This window comes from Ceratotherium simum, chromosome 8 (genome assembly GCF_057802395.1).
Source record: "Ceratotherium simum simum isolate JZ-2026a chromosome 8, ASM5780239v1, whole genome shotgun sequence".
Taxonomy (NCBI): domain Eukaryota; kingdom Metazoa; phylum Chordata; class Mammalia; order Perissodactyla; family Rhinocerotidae; genus Ceratotherium; species Ceratotherium simum.
Window position 1 is genome coordinate 63,415,289 of NC_141907.1, and position 15,426 is coordinate 63,430,714.

General features: G+C 36.1%; 1 protein-coding gene across 1 annotated transcript in view; it reads left to right on the forward strand.

The window, feature by feature from the left end:
• MRPL1 (mitochondrial ribosomal protein L1) overlaps nucleotides 1-10,144 on the forward strand; it is a 78,143-nt gene extending 67,999 nt beyond the window's left edge. Inside the window, exons 8-9 of the mRNA XM_004430866.3 lie at nucleotides 8,030-8,111; nucleotides 9,843-10,144. Coding sequence (XP_004430923.2) covers nucleotides 8,030-8,111; nucleotides 9,843-9,961 — 201 coding nt within the window. The 3' untranslated portion in view covers nucleotides 9,962-10,144. The remainder of the gene's footprint in view (nucleotides 1-8,029; nucleotides 8,112-9,842) is intronic.
• Nucleotides 10,145-15,426: the final 5,282 nt, after the last annotated feature.

A 15,426-nucleotide genomic window follows, 5' to 3' on the forward strand; every position in this document is an offset into this window, starting at 1 on the left:
ACAAATGTCCAATCATTATGTTGTCCACTTGAAATGAATATGATGTTGTATGTCAATTATACTTCAATAAAAAATAAAAAAATTTTAAAAAGAACTCTTATAACTCAATAATAAAAAGATAAGTAACAATTAAAAAATGAGCAAAGAATCTGAGTACACATTTCTCCCAATAAGATATACAAATGGTCAATAAACACATGAAAAGATACTCAGTATCATTAGCTGTCAGTAAAATGCAAATTAAAACCAAAATGAGATACTGCTTCACACTTATTTGGATGGCTATTATCAGAAAAACAGAAATTGGTGTTGGCGAAGATATGGAGAAGTTGGAACCATTGTGCATTGCTAATGGGGATGTAAAAGGTGCAGCTGCTGTGGAAAATGATATGGTGGTTCCTCAAAAAATTAAACATAGAATTACCGTGAGATCCATCAATTCCACTTATAGATATATACCCAAAGGAATTGAAAGCAGGGACTCAAACAGATATATGTACACCCATTTTTCATAGCATTATTCACAATAGCCAAAAGGTGGAAACAACCCAAGTGTCCATTGATGGATGACTGAATAAACAAAATGTGGTACATACATACAATGGAATATCACTCACCCTTAAAGAGGAAGGAAGTTCTGACACTTGCTACAACATGTATGAACTTGAAAACATTATGCTAAATGAAATAAACCAGTCACAAAAGGACAAATGTTATATGATTCCACTTATATGAGGTACCTAGAGCAGTCAAATTCATAAAGACAGAAAATAGAATTGTGGTTTCCAGAGGCTGAAGGGAGGAGAAAATGGGGAGCTAGTGTTTAATGGGTTCAGAGTTTTAGATGGGGAAGATGGAAAAAACTCTGGAAACAGATGGTGGTCTGAATTGCACCACAATGTGAATATACTTCATGCCGCTGAACTGTACACTTTAAAATGGTTAAAATGGTAAATTTTTTGTTATGTATATTTTATCACAATTTAAGTAATTATGGAGGAAAGAAAACAAAGGTTATATATTATTCCTTTGTATGACATTTCGAAAAGACAAAACTGTTGTGGTAGATCAATGGTTGCCAGGGGTTAGGCATAACTAAGGGAGATCACATGAGGGAGTTTTTTGGGTTCTGTATCCTGTATTGTGGTGGTGGTTACTCAGATGTACGCATGAGTTAAAATCCATAGGACTCTACAGGCCAAAAAGGTCAATTTTATTGCCTTTCAATTAAAAAAAATATAATAAAAAATATGTACGCCTATAACAACATAGTTAGCCTGTTAGGAGCCATGGTGGTAGGTGGGGGCAGAGGTTTGGGGCTGTCTTCCAGTACCAGCAGTGAGAATGATTCTTATTTTGTTTCAAGAAAACATGAAAAGAAATAAAGTATGTCTTGTAATTTATAACATCTAATAGGACTGGTTGCGTAATTTTAAATGCTAAGCTAAAACTAATTTTTTTTGTTAACAAGTAATACATGCTCGTAATAAAATATTTAAAAAATACCGTATAGCATGTCAGAATATAAAAAGTCATTCAAAAATTGCAATTTGTAACATTTTAGTACTTTTCGTTACTGCTCTTTCTCTGTGCATGTATTTTTTATGTAATTGCTATCATACTATATATTGAGTTTTGTATTCTCCTTTTCCTTAAATACTGTCTCTTGAATATTTTCTCAAATCATTAAAATTCTTGCAAGGTATCATTTTAATAGCTGTTTCATAATGTCATATGGATATATCATAATTTATTCAAACTTGTTCCTTTTATTGGACATTTAAATTTTCTAATATCTCTCATTATTAGAATATCATTCCTATGAACATAAATTTACATCTCTCACGTGCACAGAATACAGTCTGTGTACAAATGTGTAACTCTTTATTGAAAAGTCTTAATTTAGTGAGATTCAAACATGAAATAGTTTTCTCCATTCCCTGATTCCAGCTGTGCCATGTACCACTTCTATTCTGTGTTATGCATGGGCATGTTAGATAGATCTCATAATTTCAGTGACTCTCAGTAATTAGAAGTGCAGTCTGATCAGATCAAAACTCTAATCTCATATCCAAAGATTTTCCTTGCCCAATTTGGAACCTGGCTTTTATGGTTCCTGTGATCAGAAGTGGGAAGGGCTTATTAAGTTTCCATTCACACTTTTTCCCATTCTGGACCTTACAGTGCTGCAGTGACTTGATTCAGTTCCAAAATACCTTGCTCCAATCCCTTTTCCAGGCCTAACTCCTCTGGGGAAGAGGCCTAATGAAGAGAATAAGAGAGAAAAGGCAAATGCCTCCACTTACCTGCCTGTATTTGTGGTCCCCACTTTGGTTGTTGCTGCTTCTATGGCCAGCTGTTATTGGTTTGATGTCCTTCAAGCACATGTTCAACCAGCCAACCTCCACTTCTGGCAGGTGCCCCTTGATCTCTATACAGGAGCCTCTTGGAGCCTTGTCTCCTCACTTAGCTTGCTTCTGCTTAGGAAGGGTGTTGATTTATGGTAAGACCTTTTTGGTGGCTTTAATTGTTGGCATCTTTCATTAGAATATAGGATAGTAAATTCCTCTTTTGCTTTCAGCTTTAGGACCTGGTCATGGTCCTGAAAAAACTTCCAGAAAAGCCTCGTACCACATCTTGTTTCAAGTGCATATATAAAATTTACTACAGCTATTGAAACATTGCTAAGTGTTTTTCCTACTGTTATTTTAAATGTCAGTGCAATTCTTAGCCTGACAACATTTTTTGCCTCACCTGCATAGTATGTGCATAGTAGGATATCAAAGATCTGTCAGCACCCAACAAAGGTTTCTGTTAAAAAACACAACAAAGATCTTTTCTGCTCTAGCAAAAATTAATGGTTGCTTTTGCCCATTCACTTCCTCGAATATCCTTCAGTCTGTCTTCCACCTCAGGATACTGCAAACTATGGCCTGTGGGTCACTTCAGCTCTCTACCTGTTTTTGTAAGTAAAATTTTATTGGAACACAGCCACAGTCATTCATTTATGTGTTGTCTATGGCTTCTTTCATGCTACAGCAGCAGAATTGAGTAGTTGCAACAGAGACCATTGGCCTACAAAGTCTAAAATATTTACTATCTGACCGTTTACAGAGAAAGTTTGCCCACTCCTGTTTTACACCCTTCCTCTAAAATTCTTTCTAAAACATAGACCAAATAAACCATTTGTCTGCTTAGAAACATTAAATAGCTTCTCATTGCTGATATATTCTAAAATCTTTAGCTTTACTTTCAGATCTTTTTTGCAGTGTGGTCTCAAATCACTATGTTAGGTTCAAATTCAGTATTTCCTGTTATTTTTAGTGATGCAACCTGAAGTCTAGAGTTATTACAAATTGTCAGCTGACAGGCTGAATTTGGCTCCCAGACTTATTTTGTTGGGCCCAAATAGTGGTTTTGTTTTCTTTTATTGAATCAACATTTAAAAACTGGACGAGATCACGTAGAAATCCAGATTTGTAGTTGTTCTTGAAAAGTCAGGAGTTCTCATAACACTGGCCTCACAGCCCTCAATGTAACAGTCTGTTAGCGCCGAGTAGCTAATGCCTCCTTCTTACGGATCAATGCTCTCCAGCTCTGCACAGCCTGTGTCATGCAGGTGCTGTTTGCATATACATGCAAACCCAGTCCTCTTCAATCATGCATGTTACCTCCTCTGGCCACTGTAGGCATTTGAGTCGTCAACCGTGGGCCTAGATATGGTGATCTACCTCCTGGTCACCTGATCCACCTTGTTCTCACATGACCTCATCCTGCTCCCTCTGCCTAGAAGATCCCTTGTCCTTCAAAAATCTTCATCCTTTAAAATTCAGTTTAAATATCGCTTTCTTTGTGAAATGTCAATACTTCTTCCTCTGTGCCCTTGGAGCACTTTGTTCATATAGTTAGAGTGGCACCTGTGATGTTATAGTTTAGTGACCAGATGGTAAGCTCCTTGAGGGCAAGATTTGTATCTTACTCATCTTTCTGTCTTCAGCATGTTGCTTGACAAAGAGTGGGGGCCAAGTATATGTTGCTAAATTGTACGGTGTTAACATCTAAAAACTGGGAAAGAGTAAAGGATTCCTTAGGCAGAAAGAAAAATTCATGTTTTCCCACTTAAATGCCTATTCTTTTCCTTTCAGTAATTCACTTAGTTTCCTCTTTTTCTCTCCTTAATTTATAACAAACTCATTTGTGTTTTCCAGGCAACAGATATTTTACTTTTCGTTAAGGATAAGCAACACTTACTAGCTGTGTCCAGGGTCACAAGCTGATAAGCAGTGGAAGTGGGGTTCAAACCCACATTTCTCTCCCTTTAGAGCTCGTGCACGTGGCTGATGGGCCGCTCCTTACTGTGTGTGTGCCCTTGGATAAGTTACAGTTTTCTGAGTCTCAGTTTCTAATTGTAAAAGAGGAATAATAATAGTACCCATCTTTAGCATTCTTGGGTGGAATGAATAAAAATATCTGTATAATGGTTAGAACAGAGCTTGGCTTAGAGTAATAAGTAATACTTACTCAATAAGTAGAGATGCTCAATCGATTATTATTATTACTACTTTCCTTAATATTGTATAGAGGATACACAGATTATCTTCCTTTTCTTGGTTTAGACTGTTAAGAGTCATGGGGATTAATAGTACTGGCCCATCTGCAGAAACCATATGCCAGGTCACCCTTTATATAATCTTTGAACATTGCATTTGGAAGGGATTTTGGAGGTCAAATGTTCTAACACGTGCCTTATCCAAAGCAGCAGTCCCTCTGTAGTTTCCAGATAGAGATGATCAGTCATCTGGAGGCTGTCAGAACATTTACAGTGACAAAAGTCGGCCACTTTAGGAGGAATGTGTGATTGTTTAAAAATTATGCATACATACTTCGCTTTTTTCTTTTTTTTAGTTCTATCCTGTGTAAAATGTAAAAAATTAAGTTGAATCCTTTCCCACACTCTTGTCCTTAGTCCTTCAAAATGTTTGAACGGACTTACCTCTACACTGGCAGTTCTCAAAGTGTGGTCCAGGGATCCCTTTTAACTGAGACATTTTCCTCAGGAGCCTTTCTTCTCTCTTCCTCTTTCTTTTAATCAGAAATCCTTGAAGACCCTAAAAGCTCAGGCTAAATTTTTGGTGTGCCTGTGTGTATTTTTCTGAAGCAAGGTTTGATAACCTGGAAAAAGTTTAAGAATTACTACCTTAGACACTCTCATGACTACGGTTTGCTCTGCATACATCTGCATCTCAAAAGGGCAAAAAATGGTTAAGAACCACTGTTTTTTAGTTTTCTCATAATGGTAGAAAATGATTGAAGACAAAGATTAGGAATTGCATGGAACGAGGAAAATGTGCAAGTCAAAGCAAAGAGATAGAGTTCACCTGTATCCACTGAGCCACTACCCTGACGTCTTTGGTAAGTCTTTCATCTCGTCTGCTCAGGGAATTATTTCTGACATAATCAGGGAGGTTAAGCAGAAGGTAGGATTCAGTAAAGCAGTCTTTTCTTGAAAACATCTATGCTACAGAACGAGGAGTAACTATTTTGCCCTGTAGTGGACAATACTTTAGCTAAACATAGTATTTTGCCTGTTATGTATTCAAATACACACGTATGTGCACACACAAATACAGTGCTTAACATAGTTCAGTATCCCCTTCAAGGTCAAACTATCCGTTTTTTTCCCCTGCTGTACAAAGTCTTATGCTCTGCCATTGAGAATCTAACAGATAATATCATCTCCTCAAAATGGTCATCCTTGCCTTCGTAAGACCACAAAATGTTATTGCATGGGAAAGTACTGTGGGAAGTACAGAGTAACTGAGATGTAGGTACAGAAGCTTGCAGATGTTGCTTTCCTGAGTTATCTCTGGATCATTGTCAGCCCAAATAAATTTCCTGTGCAAGTTTTGGTAAAACTCATGATGCACTTCCCATAGTGTTTTCCCATGCAATAGCGTTTTGTGGTCTTATGAAGGCAAGGATGACCATTTTGAGGAGATGATATTATCTATCAGATTCTCAATGGCAGAGCATAAGACTTTGTACAGCAGGGAAAAAAGGGGATGGTTTGACCTTGAAGGGGATACGGAAATATGTTAAGCACTATATTTGTGTGTGTGCATACGTGTGTATTTGAATACATAACAGGCACAATACTATCTAAGTTTAGCTAAAATATTGTCCACTACAGGGCAAAATAGTTACTCCTCGTTCTGTAGCATGATGTTTTTGTACGTAGCTATCTTGTCATCATTAGCCAATTAAGTAATTACAGTTATGCCCATAAATATATAATTTTTTCATAATTTTGTGCAATATCTAAAAGAAAAAGTCAAATGCAGGATTTAGGCTATAAATATAATTTAAAATTCAGTAGAGGACATAGTACTAAAGATTAGACATGCTAAAATTTGGACAAAAGTATAAACTTTAAAAACATTTTTATATATTTTAAAATTTAATGAAATCATTGTGAAGGCATCCTAATAATGAAAGTTGCAGGAGAAGTAATTGTTTTGCATGTCTAAAGCATATTTTGTTATTTTAGCTTACTGTAGAAATGGCAATATAAGTCTGCAGAAAGTATAGTTGCAAAAATCTAAGTTTAATGTATATAGTATAATGGTATAGATCATAACAAGAAAGATATGTTGGACATCTTGCCTTTTCTTGTATCTATTACTTTCCCAAATTTAAGATAAGTATAGGTCTTTAACAAAGAGTAAAGGAACTTATTTAGAGCTGTGGTGGTTACTTCAGTTGATAATAGAAAAAAGGACAATTTCAGGTAAAGTGGAGAATTAGAGAGGAATGAAAGGAGACAGGGACGCATGTCCAAACCCTTAGTGTTTTGTTTTGTTTGCTTTTGTTTGTTTTCTTCTCTTTTTTAACATAGCAAATGTAAGGTGCCTGGTCTGCTGGTGAACTTGATTCAATGCAAATTAAAGTCTAAAGTCTGTAGACTTAATAAGGTGAACTAAGAATTGCTTGATTTTCCTCTCAGAACTCCCACTTATGGATTGGCACAAAGTGAAAATTCTTCCAGTAATGTCCAAACCTTCTCATTTAAGGTTGGGTACTGCATTGTGCCCAAGTGAGTGCCAAATAAATGTTGTCTGATGATGATGAGAATCATTTTTTTCAGGAGGAATTCTCATTATGCTTATGCAGCACATTTCTCACAAAAGTCTCAGAGTCATTTGCAAATAGAAATCTTGTTTGAACTTGAACTCTTACTGCATGATTTTTGCCAGTTATACAATTATAAGTTTTATATGAATTTTAAAAAATTGATTCATTTGTCAAAGTGCAAAATCCTCTAAACATTGGAATGTAATTGAACTGATTTTAACTGGTATATTTAAGAAGAATAACATGCATTGAAATTGAATGGTAAATGCAAAGGCTTTCCAAAGATGTGAGCCAGGCTTAGGAGTTTTATGAATAGGGCTTGTTCACTATATATTTACTTACTGTAGTTTTTGCTAAGTAGCAGGATAATTATTATTGCGTAGTTAGAGTGTTAGCATAGTATCTTGAAAATGTCTCTGTGTGAGATATGTGTTGTCTGAATGTGTCATCAAGTAGTTTTATTTTGGACTCATGAAAGCATTAATTTCTACATGTTTTCTTAGTTTCTTCTAAAAGTAAATGAACAAATAACTGCAAGAGAAACTATCACTAATTCCTTGAGGATAGGGGTGGGGGGGATGGTGTTTTCTGCCCCAGGATATCCTTTGGGGAAATTACTTGGAAGTCAGGGGATCTCAAGTGGAACAACTTCAAAACACTTTGCTATAATATGTTATATATGGTAATTAAGTCTTCACATGTAAAGACATGCAAATGTAGCATTCTGAAAGAAGAGTTCTGGAAGCTTTTTCTTTTTCATAGTAGGGTCACAGTAGGATAATTTGCATTAGTTGAATATTTGAAAAACACTATCTAGAATAAATAGTGATACAGTTACCAAAAATTGTATTATTTTTTCACTTTCACATCATTAATGTTATATATCCTTTTCTTTCAGCTGGATATGTCAAGTGACCAGATAGCTGCCAATCTGCAAGCAGTTATCAATGAAGTTTGTAGGCACAGACCGCTGAGTTTGGGTAAGTGGTTTGCTGGGGTAGACTTCCTTGTAGCCCTGCGATGCGATACTTTAAAAATGTAAAATGTTATGTTAAGAGAACAGTCAAGTTAATATGCAACTACAGTAGCAACAGTATTTCCAGGGATTAGAGAAAAAGAATTTAATTCTCCAAAAGATCCCTAATTACCTTTTTAACAAGTTGTAGTTGTTTAGAGGGGAGACCTCTTTAACATTAATAAGGAATATATCCTGGGCCGGCCCCATGGCTTAGCGGTTAAGTGTGCACGCTCTGCTACTGGCGACCTGGGTTCGATCCCGGGCTCGCACCGACGCACCGCTTCTCCAACCATGCTGAGGCCGCGTCCCACATACAGCAACTAGAGGGATGTGCAACTATGACACACAACTATCTACTGGAGCTTTGGGGTGGGGGGGGAGGATTGGCAATAGATGTTAGCTCAGAGCCGGTCTTCCTCAGCAAAAAGAGGAGGATTAGCATGGATGTTAGCTCAGGGCTGATCTTCCTCACACACACACAAAAAAAATAAGGAATATATTCTGAAACCTTTGTAAATTCCCACATTTATTTCTATCATTAAATGTAGTAAAATTTGAAAGAAAAATGTTAACTGATTGCCTTAAACTTACAATGGTGTTAAATAGAAACTGAAATCATTTATGAAGTGATATTTTGAAGCCAGACCATTTACTTTGTCATTGGCACCAGCAATTGGCTTTCTTAATCTTATTTATTTTAGAAAAGAAACAAGGTTTTTAATCCTGTCATGAGAGTCACTTCTTATAAACGAGATAATTCATGGAGAGCAGTGAAACTTGATGGAGATGTGGAAGCTGTGTTGTAGGCTGGGAACACGTCCAGTGCCCTTATCTTCGCATTACATGCCATTCACATTCCTTCCTCAGACAAATTGCACTCACGGCTGGTTGAAGCCAAGCCAGGGTCCATTACACTGAATTGACTATTCACTTGTAGGCTTACCATTATAGGAATCTGTCAGGTTTAGTTTTATGACCAAGCGTATAATTAAACACAATCTTAAGCTGTTTTTCCTCTTCTTTGGGAGTTAGACACACTGGTGAATAAATACCTCATTTGTTAATTCTTTTGTTCTAGATATGGCCGTGGTCCTTAGTAATTGTATGTGTGTGTATTCTTTTATTCCATGGAGAACTTTGATTTCAGTATAGGATCCTCAGAGACTATAGCAGGAGTAGAATGGAGGACAGTAAATCTCTAAAAACAACGTAGTTATCCTCTTTTTGCCGTTTTAAATGAAGTCCCTTAACATTGTTCTTGTGAAAAGCTTTTTAATTTTTAGGGAATTTTACTCAATGTTTGGTAACACAGAGGTAGCATCTGTGCTGTTTTAAATAAATATTTAGAATGTTACCATCAAATGTAAATATCACCGTCTGCTCCCTTCACTGTTGACTTTACAATAAAACAAATTCTAGGTGATCATTTCTGGAAGAGAGAAATGAATTATTAGTGAATACACGTAGTTTCAAGGATAAATCTCTAATATTCTAGAGTACGGCTAGTTTGTCTTCTACTCTAGAAATGACACAATCTTCCCTTTCTTACAATTCACTGTATTAGTTCAGTAATATCAGTACTTCTCAAGTGAAAATATAACATGAGCCCTGTAAAGTTTCTTGTTGTATGTTGTATTTGCTCATTAGGTATCTATGAAATAAAATGAAAATTGATCCTTATCTTTGTTTCCAGGACCCTTTGTGGTGCGTGCTTTCCTTCGTAGTTCAACAAGTGAAGGTTTGTTACTAAAGATCGAGCCATTGTTGCCGAAAGAAGTAGAAACCAAAGAAAGTAACAAAGAAGCTGCCTAAAAGTGTTGCATTGTGAAATTATTTTCAGTGGATTAAGAAGTAACAGAGAAAATTATAAAACTATAATTTTTACATTTGCTGTCTTGTTATTTCTTAATCATAATCCTTGAAAGTGAATTTTAACTCTGGAAAATCTTACAACACTTTCAAAAGTAAGAAAATAAAATTTTCTCTGTGTCTGAACCTACCTTTTATTTATTTTTTATTTTTTTTAAAGATTTATTTATTTTATTTTTTCCCCCCAAAGCCCCAGTGGATAGTTGTATGTCGTAGCTGCACATCCTTCTAGTTGCTGTATGTGGGACTCGGCCTCAGGATGAACGGAGAAGTGGTGCCTCGATGCGCACCCGGGATCCGAACCCAGGCCACCAGCATCGCAGCGCACGCACTTAACCACCAAGCCACAGGGCCGGCCCTGAACCTACCTTTTAGATCCTGTTAAATTTTCTTCCTTAGAATTTAAGTTCTACGTGCTGGTAATTATAGCAGCAATTTCTAGCTTAATAACTTTCCCTTGAGAACCGTACCATCTGAGGGAAAAGTAACATCCTCAGTTCCCATAAGACTGAATGGCAGAGTCATGAGCTGTGTCACAAATATGACTATTTGCTAAAGAAAAACTATGGAAAATGTTCATTCTAAAAAATTCTGAATGTGATTTGTGATAGCATGAATATAGAAAATGACTAAGCCATTAAAACACGTGGGTGGGAAATTTTTTTTTTCCTCTTAGGAATTAATTTATAATCGTGTTTTTTTTGTAATAACAGTGCTGTATATTTTTATGGTGCTTTGTAATGTACAAGGCACTATATGTAGTATTTTCATATACTTAACATCATTTGATCCTGAGTTCCTCTGCTTAATAGCAAGTAATAGGTTTGGTTAGTGTTTGTTGAATGAACATCCCATGAGGTAGATAGAACAACTTCATTTATGGATGAGGAATTAGGCTAAGAAATTCTTTTATCAAGTGCCAGTTTGCAAACTGGTGTTGGTCCTTAAGTGTTTACTGGTATGTGACAAAATGAAAAAAATCTGGATAATTTGGTATGCATTTGCCAACTGTCCTTTCTTGGGAGTGATTTCCTTTACTCTGAGACTTCTTTCACTTTTTTTAGGAGATGTTCAAATGCTCTTTTTTTTTTTTTTTTGAGGAAGATGGGCCCTGAGCTAACATCTGCCAATCCTCTCCTTTATTTTTATTTATTTATTTTTTGCTGAGGAAGACTGACCCTGGGCTAACATCCATGCCCATCTTCCTCTACTTTATATGGGACGCCACCACAGCATGGCTTGACAAGCAGTGCGTTGGTGTGCGCCCAGGATCCGAACCAGTGAACCCCAGGCGGCTGCAGCGGAGCATGCGCGCTTAACCACTTGCGCCACGGGGCCAGTCCCCAAATGCTCTTTTTAAATGAAATAATAGTGCTGATAAATTTGTTGGTGAGTTTTAATAACACTTATATTTGTAAAGAATATTTTGACAGCTCTCTGTAGGCGTCCCAAATTGTTCTTGAAATTTTAGTGGTCTGAGAAGTCCAAGTGACTGTAAACAACCACTGTACCGCCTTAAGCTTTTTTCCCACAGGAAAATTAAAATTTAAAGGCTATTTACTAAAAACAACTGTAACATTAATTATAAAACAGTAACAGCCGTTGCCTTCTATTGAGTGCCTACTGCTACTTACTTTATACGCATCCTCTGATTTCATCCTCACAGGAGTTCAGTTTGAAGGGTGCTGCTCCCATTTTGCAGATAAGGAAATTGAAACTTCTGTGAGGGCCCCTAAGAGGCAAACTAAGATTCAAACCTAAATCTGTCTGATTTTTTTTTTTTCCTGGTGAGGAAGATCAGCCCTGAGGTAACATCTGATGCCAATCCTCCTCTTTTTGTTTTGCTGAGGAATATTGGCCTTGAGCTAATATCTGTGCCCATCTTCCTCTGCTTTATATGGGACGCCGCCACAGCATGGCTTGATCAGTGGTGTGTCGGTGCGCACCCAGCATCCGAACCTGTGAACCCCGGGCCGCCGAAGCAGAGCGCGAGCACTTAACTGCTGTGCCACCGGGCTGGGCCCTAAATCTGTCTAATTTTGAAGTCTGTTCTCTTAACCATTAGGCTATTTTACCTCCTTTTTATATATTCTAAGATAAGATAAACTATTTAACTGAACAGTTTTAAATTTTTAAAATACTGAATAATTACCCTTCAGTTTCTTGGTATCTCTAGTTATGGGATTATGTCAGAACTGATTGTGAAGAATGTAGAGGTAAAAGAATTGGAAGGATGGGATGAGAAAAGAGTAGTGCAGATGGAGAAAAAAGATATCCACTTCTTCCCCACGGTTACCATCTTTTGAAAGCTTACTCGTTATTTGAAGATCCTAATTCACTGAGTAGAAGCTTTGTTATTGTATTTGTAGATTTTCTTCGATTAAGAGAGTAAGTATACTCTTATTGAAAATTTTAGAAACGCTAATAAATATAAAAAAATAAATCACTCATAATTCTGCTACTCAGGGATAACCAGCATTAATATTTTGGTGCTTTCCATTGTCTTTATCTATTGACAGAGAGAGAGAGACAGAGAGAAAGAAAGAGAGAGAACAGGCACACACGTGATTTTATAAAGTAAGCATTTCCCCATATATTTAAAATCTTATATGAAAAACGTCGTTTTAATGGTTGAGCAATATTCTACCCCGTTGATGCTCTAATCATTTCCCAATTGTTGGGTATTTAACTTTTTTCAGGTCCCCTTGAAAATTATTTACAATGCTTTGGAGAAAATCTTTGAGCATAATTTATTTTCCTCTAAATTTCTAGAAGTGACATTCCTGGGTTAAAAGGTATGATATGGCTAAAGGTCTTAATTATATCTTAGAAAGATGCCTTTTTGGTCAGAACAAACCAGAACAAGGAAATACGGTTGGAAAACTTGCTCTGGGCAAGAACATTCCAGGGCCTTATTAACTGGCCTATGAATAAATTATTCCCTACCCTTCCATTAAAGTATTTTTCCTTTTGGCTAACTAGAACTAATGTTGAGTGTTTATAATGGTATGCTTCTGGAAAAGAAACACTAGATTATAAGTGAAAAAGAATTGCACTAGATTACTCTTAATATAAATCTCTTTCTCTTTTGTCTTATTATTATTTGTAATCTTCTTAGAGAACAGTAAATTAATTCATATTTAAAAAGAGTAAAAACTTAAAAATTTTTTAGTAAATACTAGTAATGCTCAAACTTGAGCCTGTATACAAATCACCTGGAGGCCTGCAAGCACGAATTGCTGGGCTCCACTCAGCGATCTGGGATGGACCTTGAAAATTTAATGTTTCTAACAAGTTCCCAGGTGATGATGATGTTGCTGGGCCAGGGACCACACTTTGAGAACCACTGGTCTCTACTAATAGCTCTTTTAACCCTAACTGGATAAAAATCTCTGGCTTCATACCAGCATCAGTTTATTTAAAAATTCCACAGGTAATTCTAATGCACAGGGTTGAGAATCACTGGTATATGTGGTTAGCCACATTATAAAAGATATAAAATGTGTAATAAAAGTCAAGATTTTAAAAGACCAAGATGAAAAAAAAAGATAATGGACTGAATTTAAGAGCCAGGACTAGTTTCTAGCTTTCTGGTCTGTCCCTATGTGTAAATACTTTAAATTCTGGGTTCTAATCCTGTGGGAAAACAATTCAAAATCTGAGGTCTGTAAGACAAGGACATCATAAGATGATCACCAATGTACTTTCTAACAAAAATTTTATGATACACCTTTTACAGGTGGCATTTCACATTGTTAGAAGTGATGTTATATAACATAATTAATTAACATTATGAATATGAACACACATGGAAACGTAAATCTAGTGGTTTTATTTAGCATTGTCTTGTTAAAGACCAGATGCTTGGAGAGGGATGGGGGGACCTATTCCATAGCAATTGGGCTTTTATAGCAAGTGATCACAGTGTCCAGTAGGTGGCGATAATAACCTTTCATACAACTTAAATAGTGTGCTTACTGGTAAATACTTCTTTTTTCATTTGACTATACAAATAAAAGACTAAAAATACTTTATAGACCACTTGCAGCTTTGTTTTGGAATAGATCATTTTCGTTTGTACATTTTGTTCTATTTTGGGCATATTACAGAGGTTGCTTTAGGCGTCACTCGGTAATAATGCATATTTAGGTTTTTTTATTTGTTTCTGTTTAACTTTCTTTATAGAGTTTTTCAAATATACTGGAAAAAAAAGAACATCCATTTCCTCATCCTCCAGCTTCAACAGTTATCAACATTATGCTACTGTTCTAGTTACATCTATCCCTTCCATCTGTCCACCCCCACTCCCAGCTTGTCCTCATCTCTGCTAGAGTAATTAAAAGCAAATCCCATGTATCATATCACTTAACCTACAGAATTTTAAGAATAATCAAGCCATAGTTACAAGAAGATTTTAGGTCCATTTTTCAGAATTCATTGTTTTTGTGTTCCACTCTGGCCATTGAGGGCATTTAGTTTTCTTGGATTATATTTTTCATATAATAATGGGCAAAATACCTATTTCTAGTGTTTTGAGATCATAGAGTAACATAATTAGTCACAAAAGATTGTATGTAAATATCAGTACTTTAAAAAATAAGAAGGAAAGAATTGATATCTTTGCTTAAATTTTTATTTTATTTATTTATTTATTATTTTTTGGTGAGGAAGATTGGCCCTGAGCTAGCATCTGTGTGCATCTTCCTCTACTTTGTATATGGGATGCTGCCACAGCATGGCTTGATGAGCGATGTGTAGGTCCGTGCCCGGATCCAAACCTGCGAACCCCAGGCCGCCAAGGCAGAGCACGCAGACTTAACCGCTACCCCACTGGGCTGGTCCCTGCTCAAATTTTTATTTTTGAATCAAAATATAAAATTATAAATTTAACTATTATAAGGAATAGGTTGAAATAATATTCAGTTTTCATCTGAAGGTATCCAAAGGAACAAAAAGTTTTACTGTATTTTGTTTAAAAGAATAGAAGCACATTAAGTAAATTTGGCAAGTAGAGAAAAGAAGAACACAATGAGGAATTTAAAGAGAACACTGACCCATAATTCCTTAAATAACCGCTTAACATTTTGTTATACTTCATTTTTTTTTTGTCTCCCTATGTGGAGGTCTCCATTTTCCTGAAATAACATGGCTGTGATCATGTTGGGTATAGAGTAGGAAGGGAGACATCTTGGCTCTGGAGGTTTCCCACATCTCCAGCTCTTTAGTCACTTTCATTTGAAAAAAGCCAACGAAAGCAATTTCCAAGTATTTGCTAAATGAAAGGTCTAACACTTTCTGTATCTCATTGTTAAAACTTTATATTATTGTTTCGTAAGTTGGTAATTGTTTTAGTGAAAATTAATTTATACAAATTTTTAATTAAATGGAATAACCCAGTGTTTCCCAAA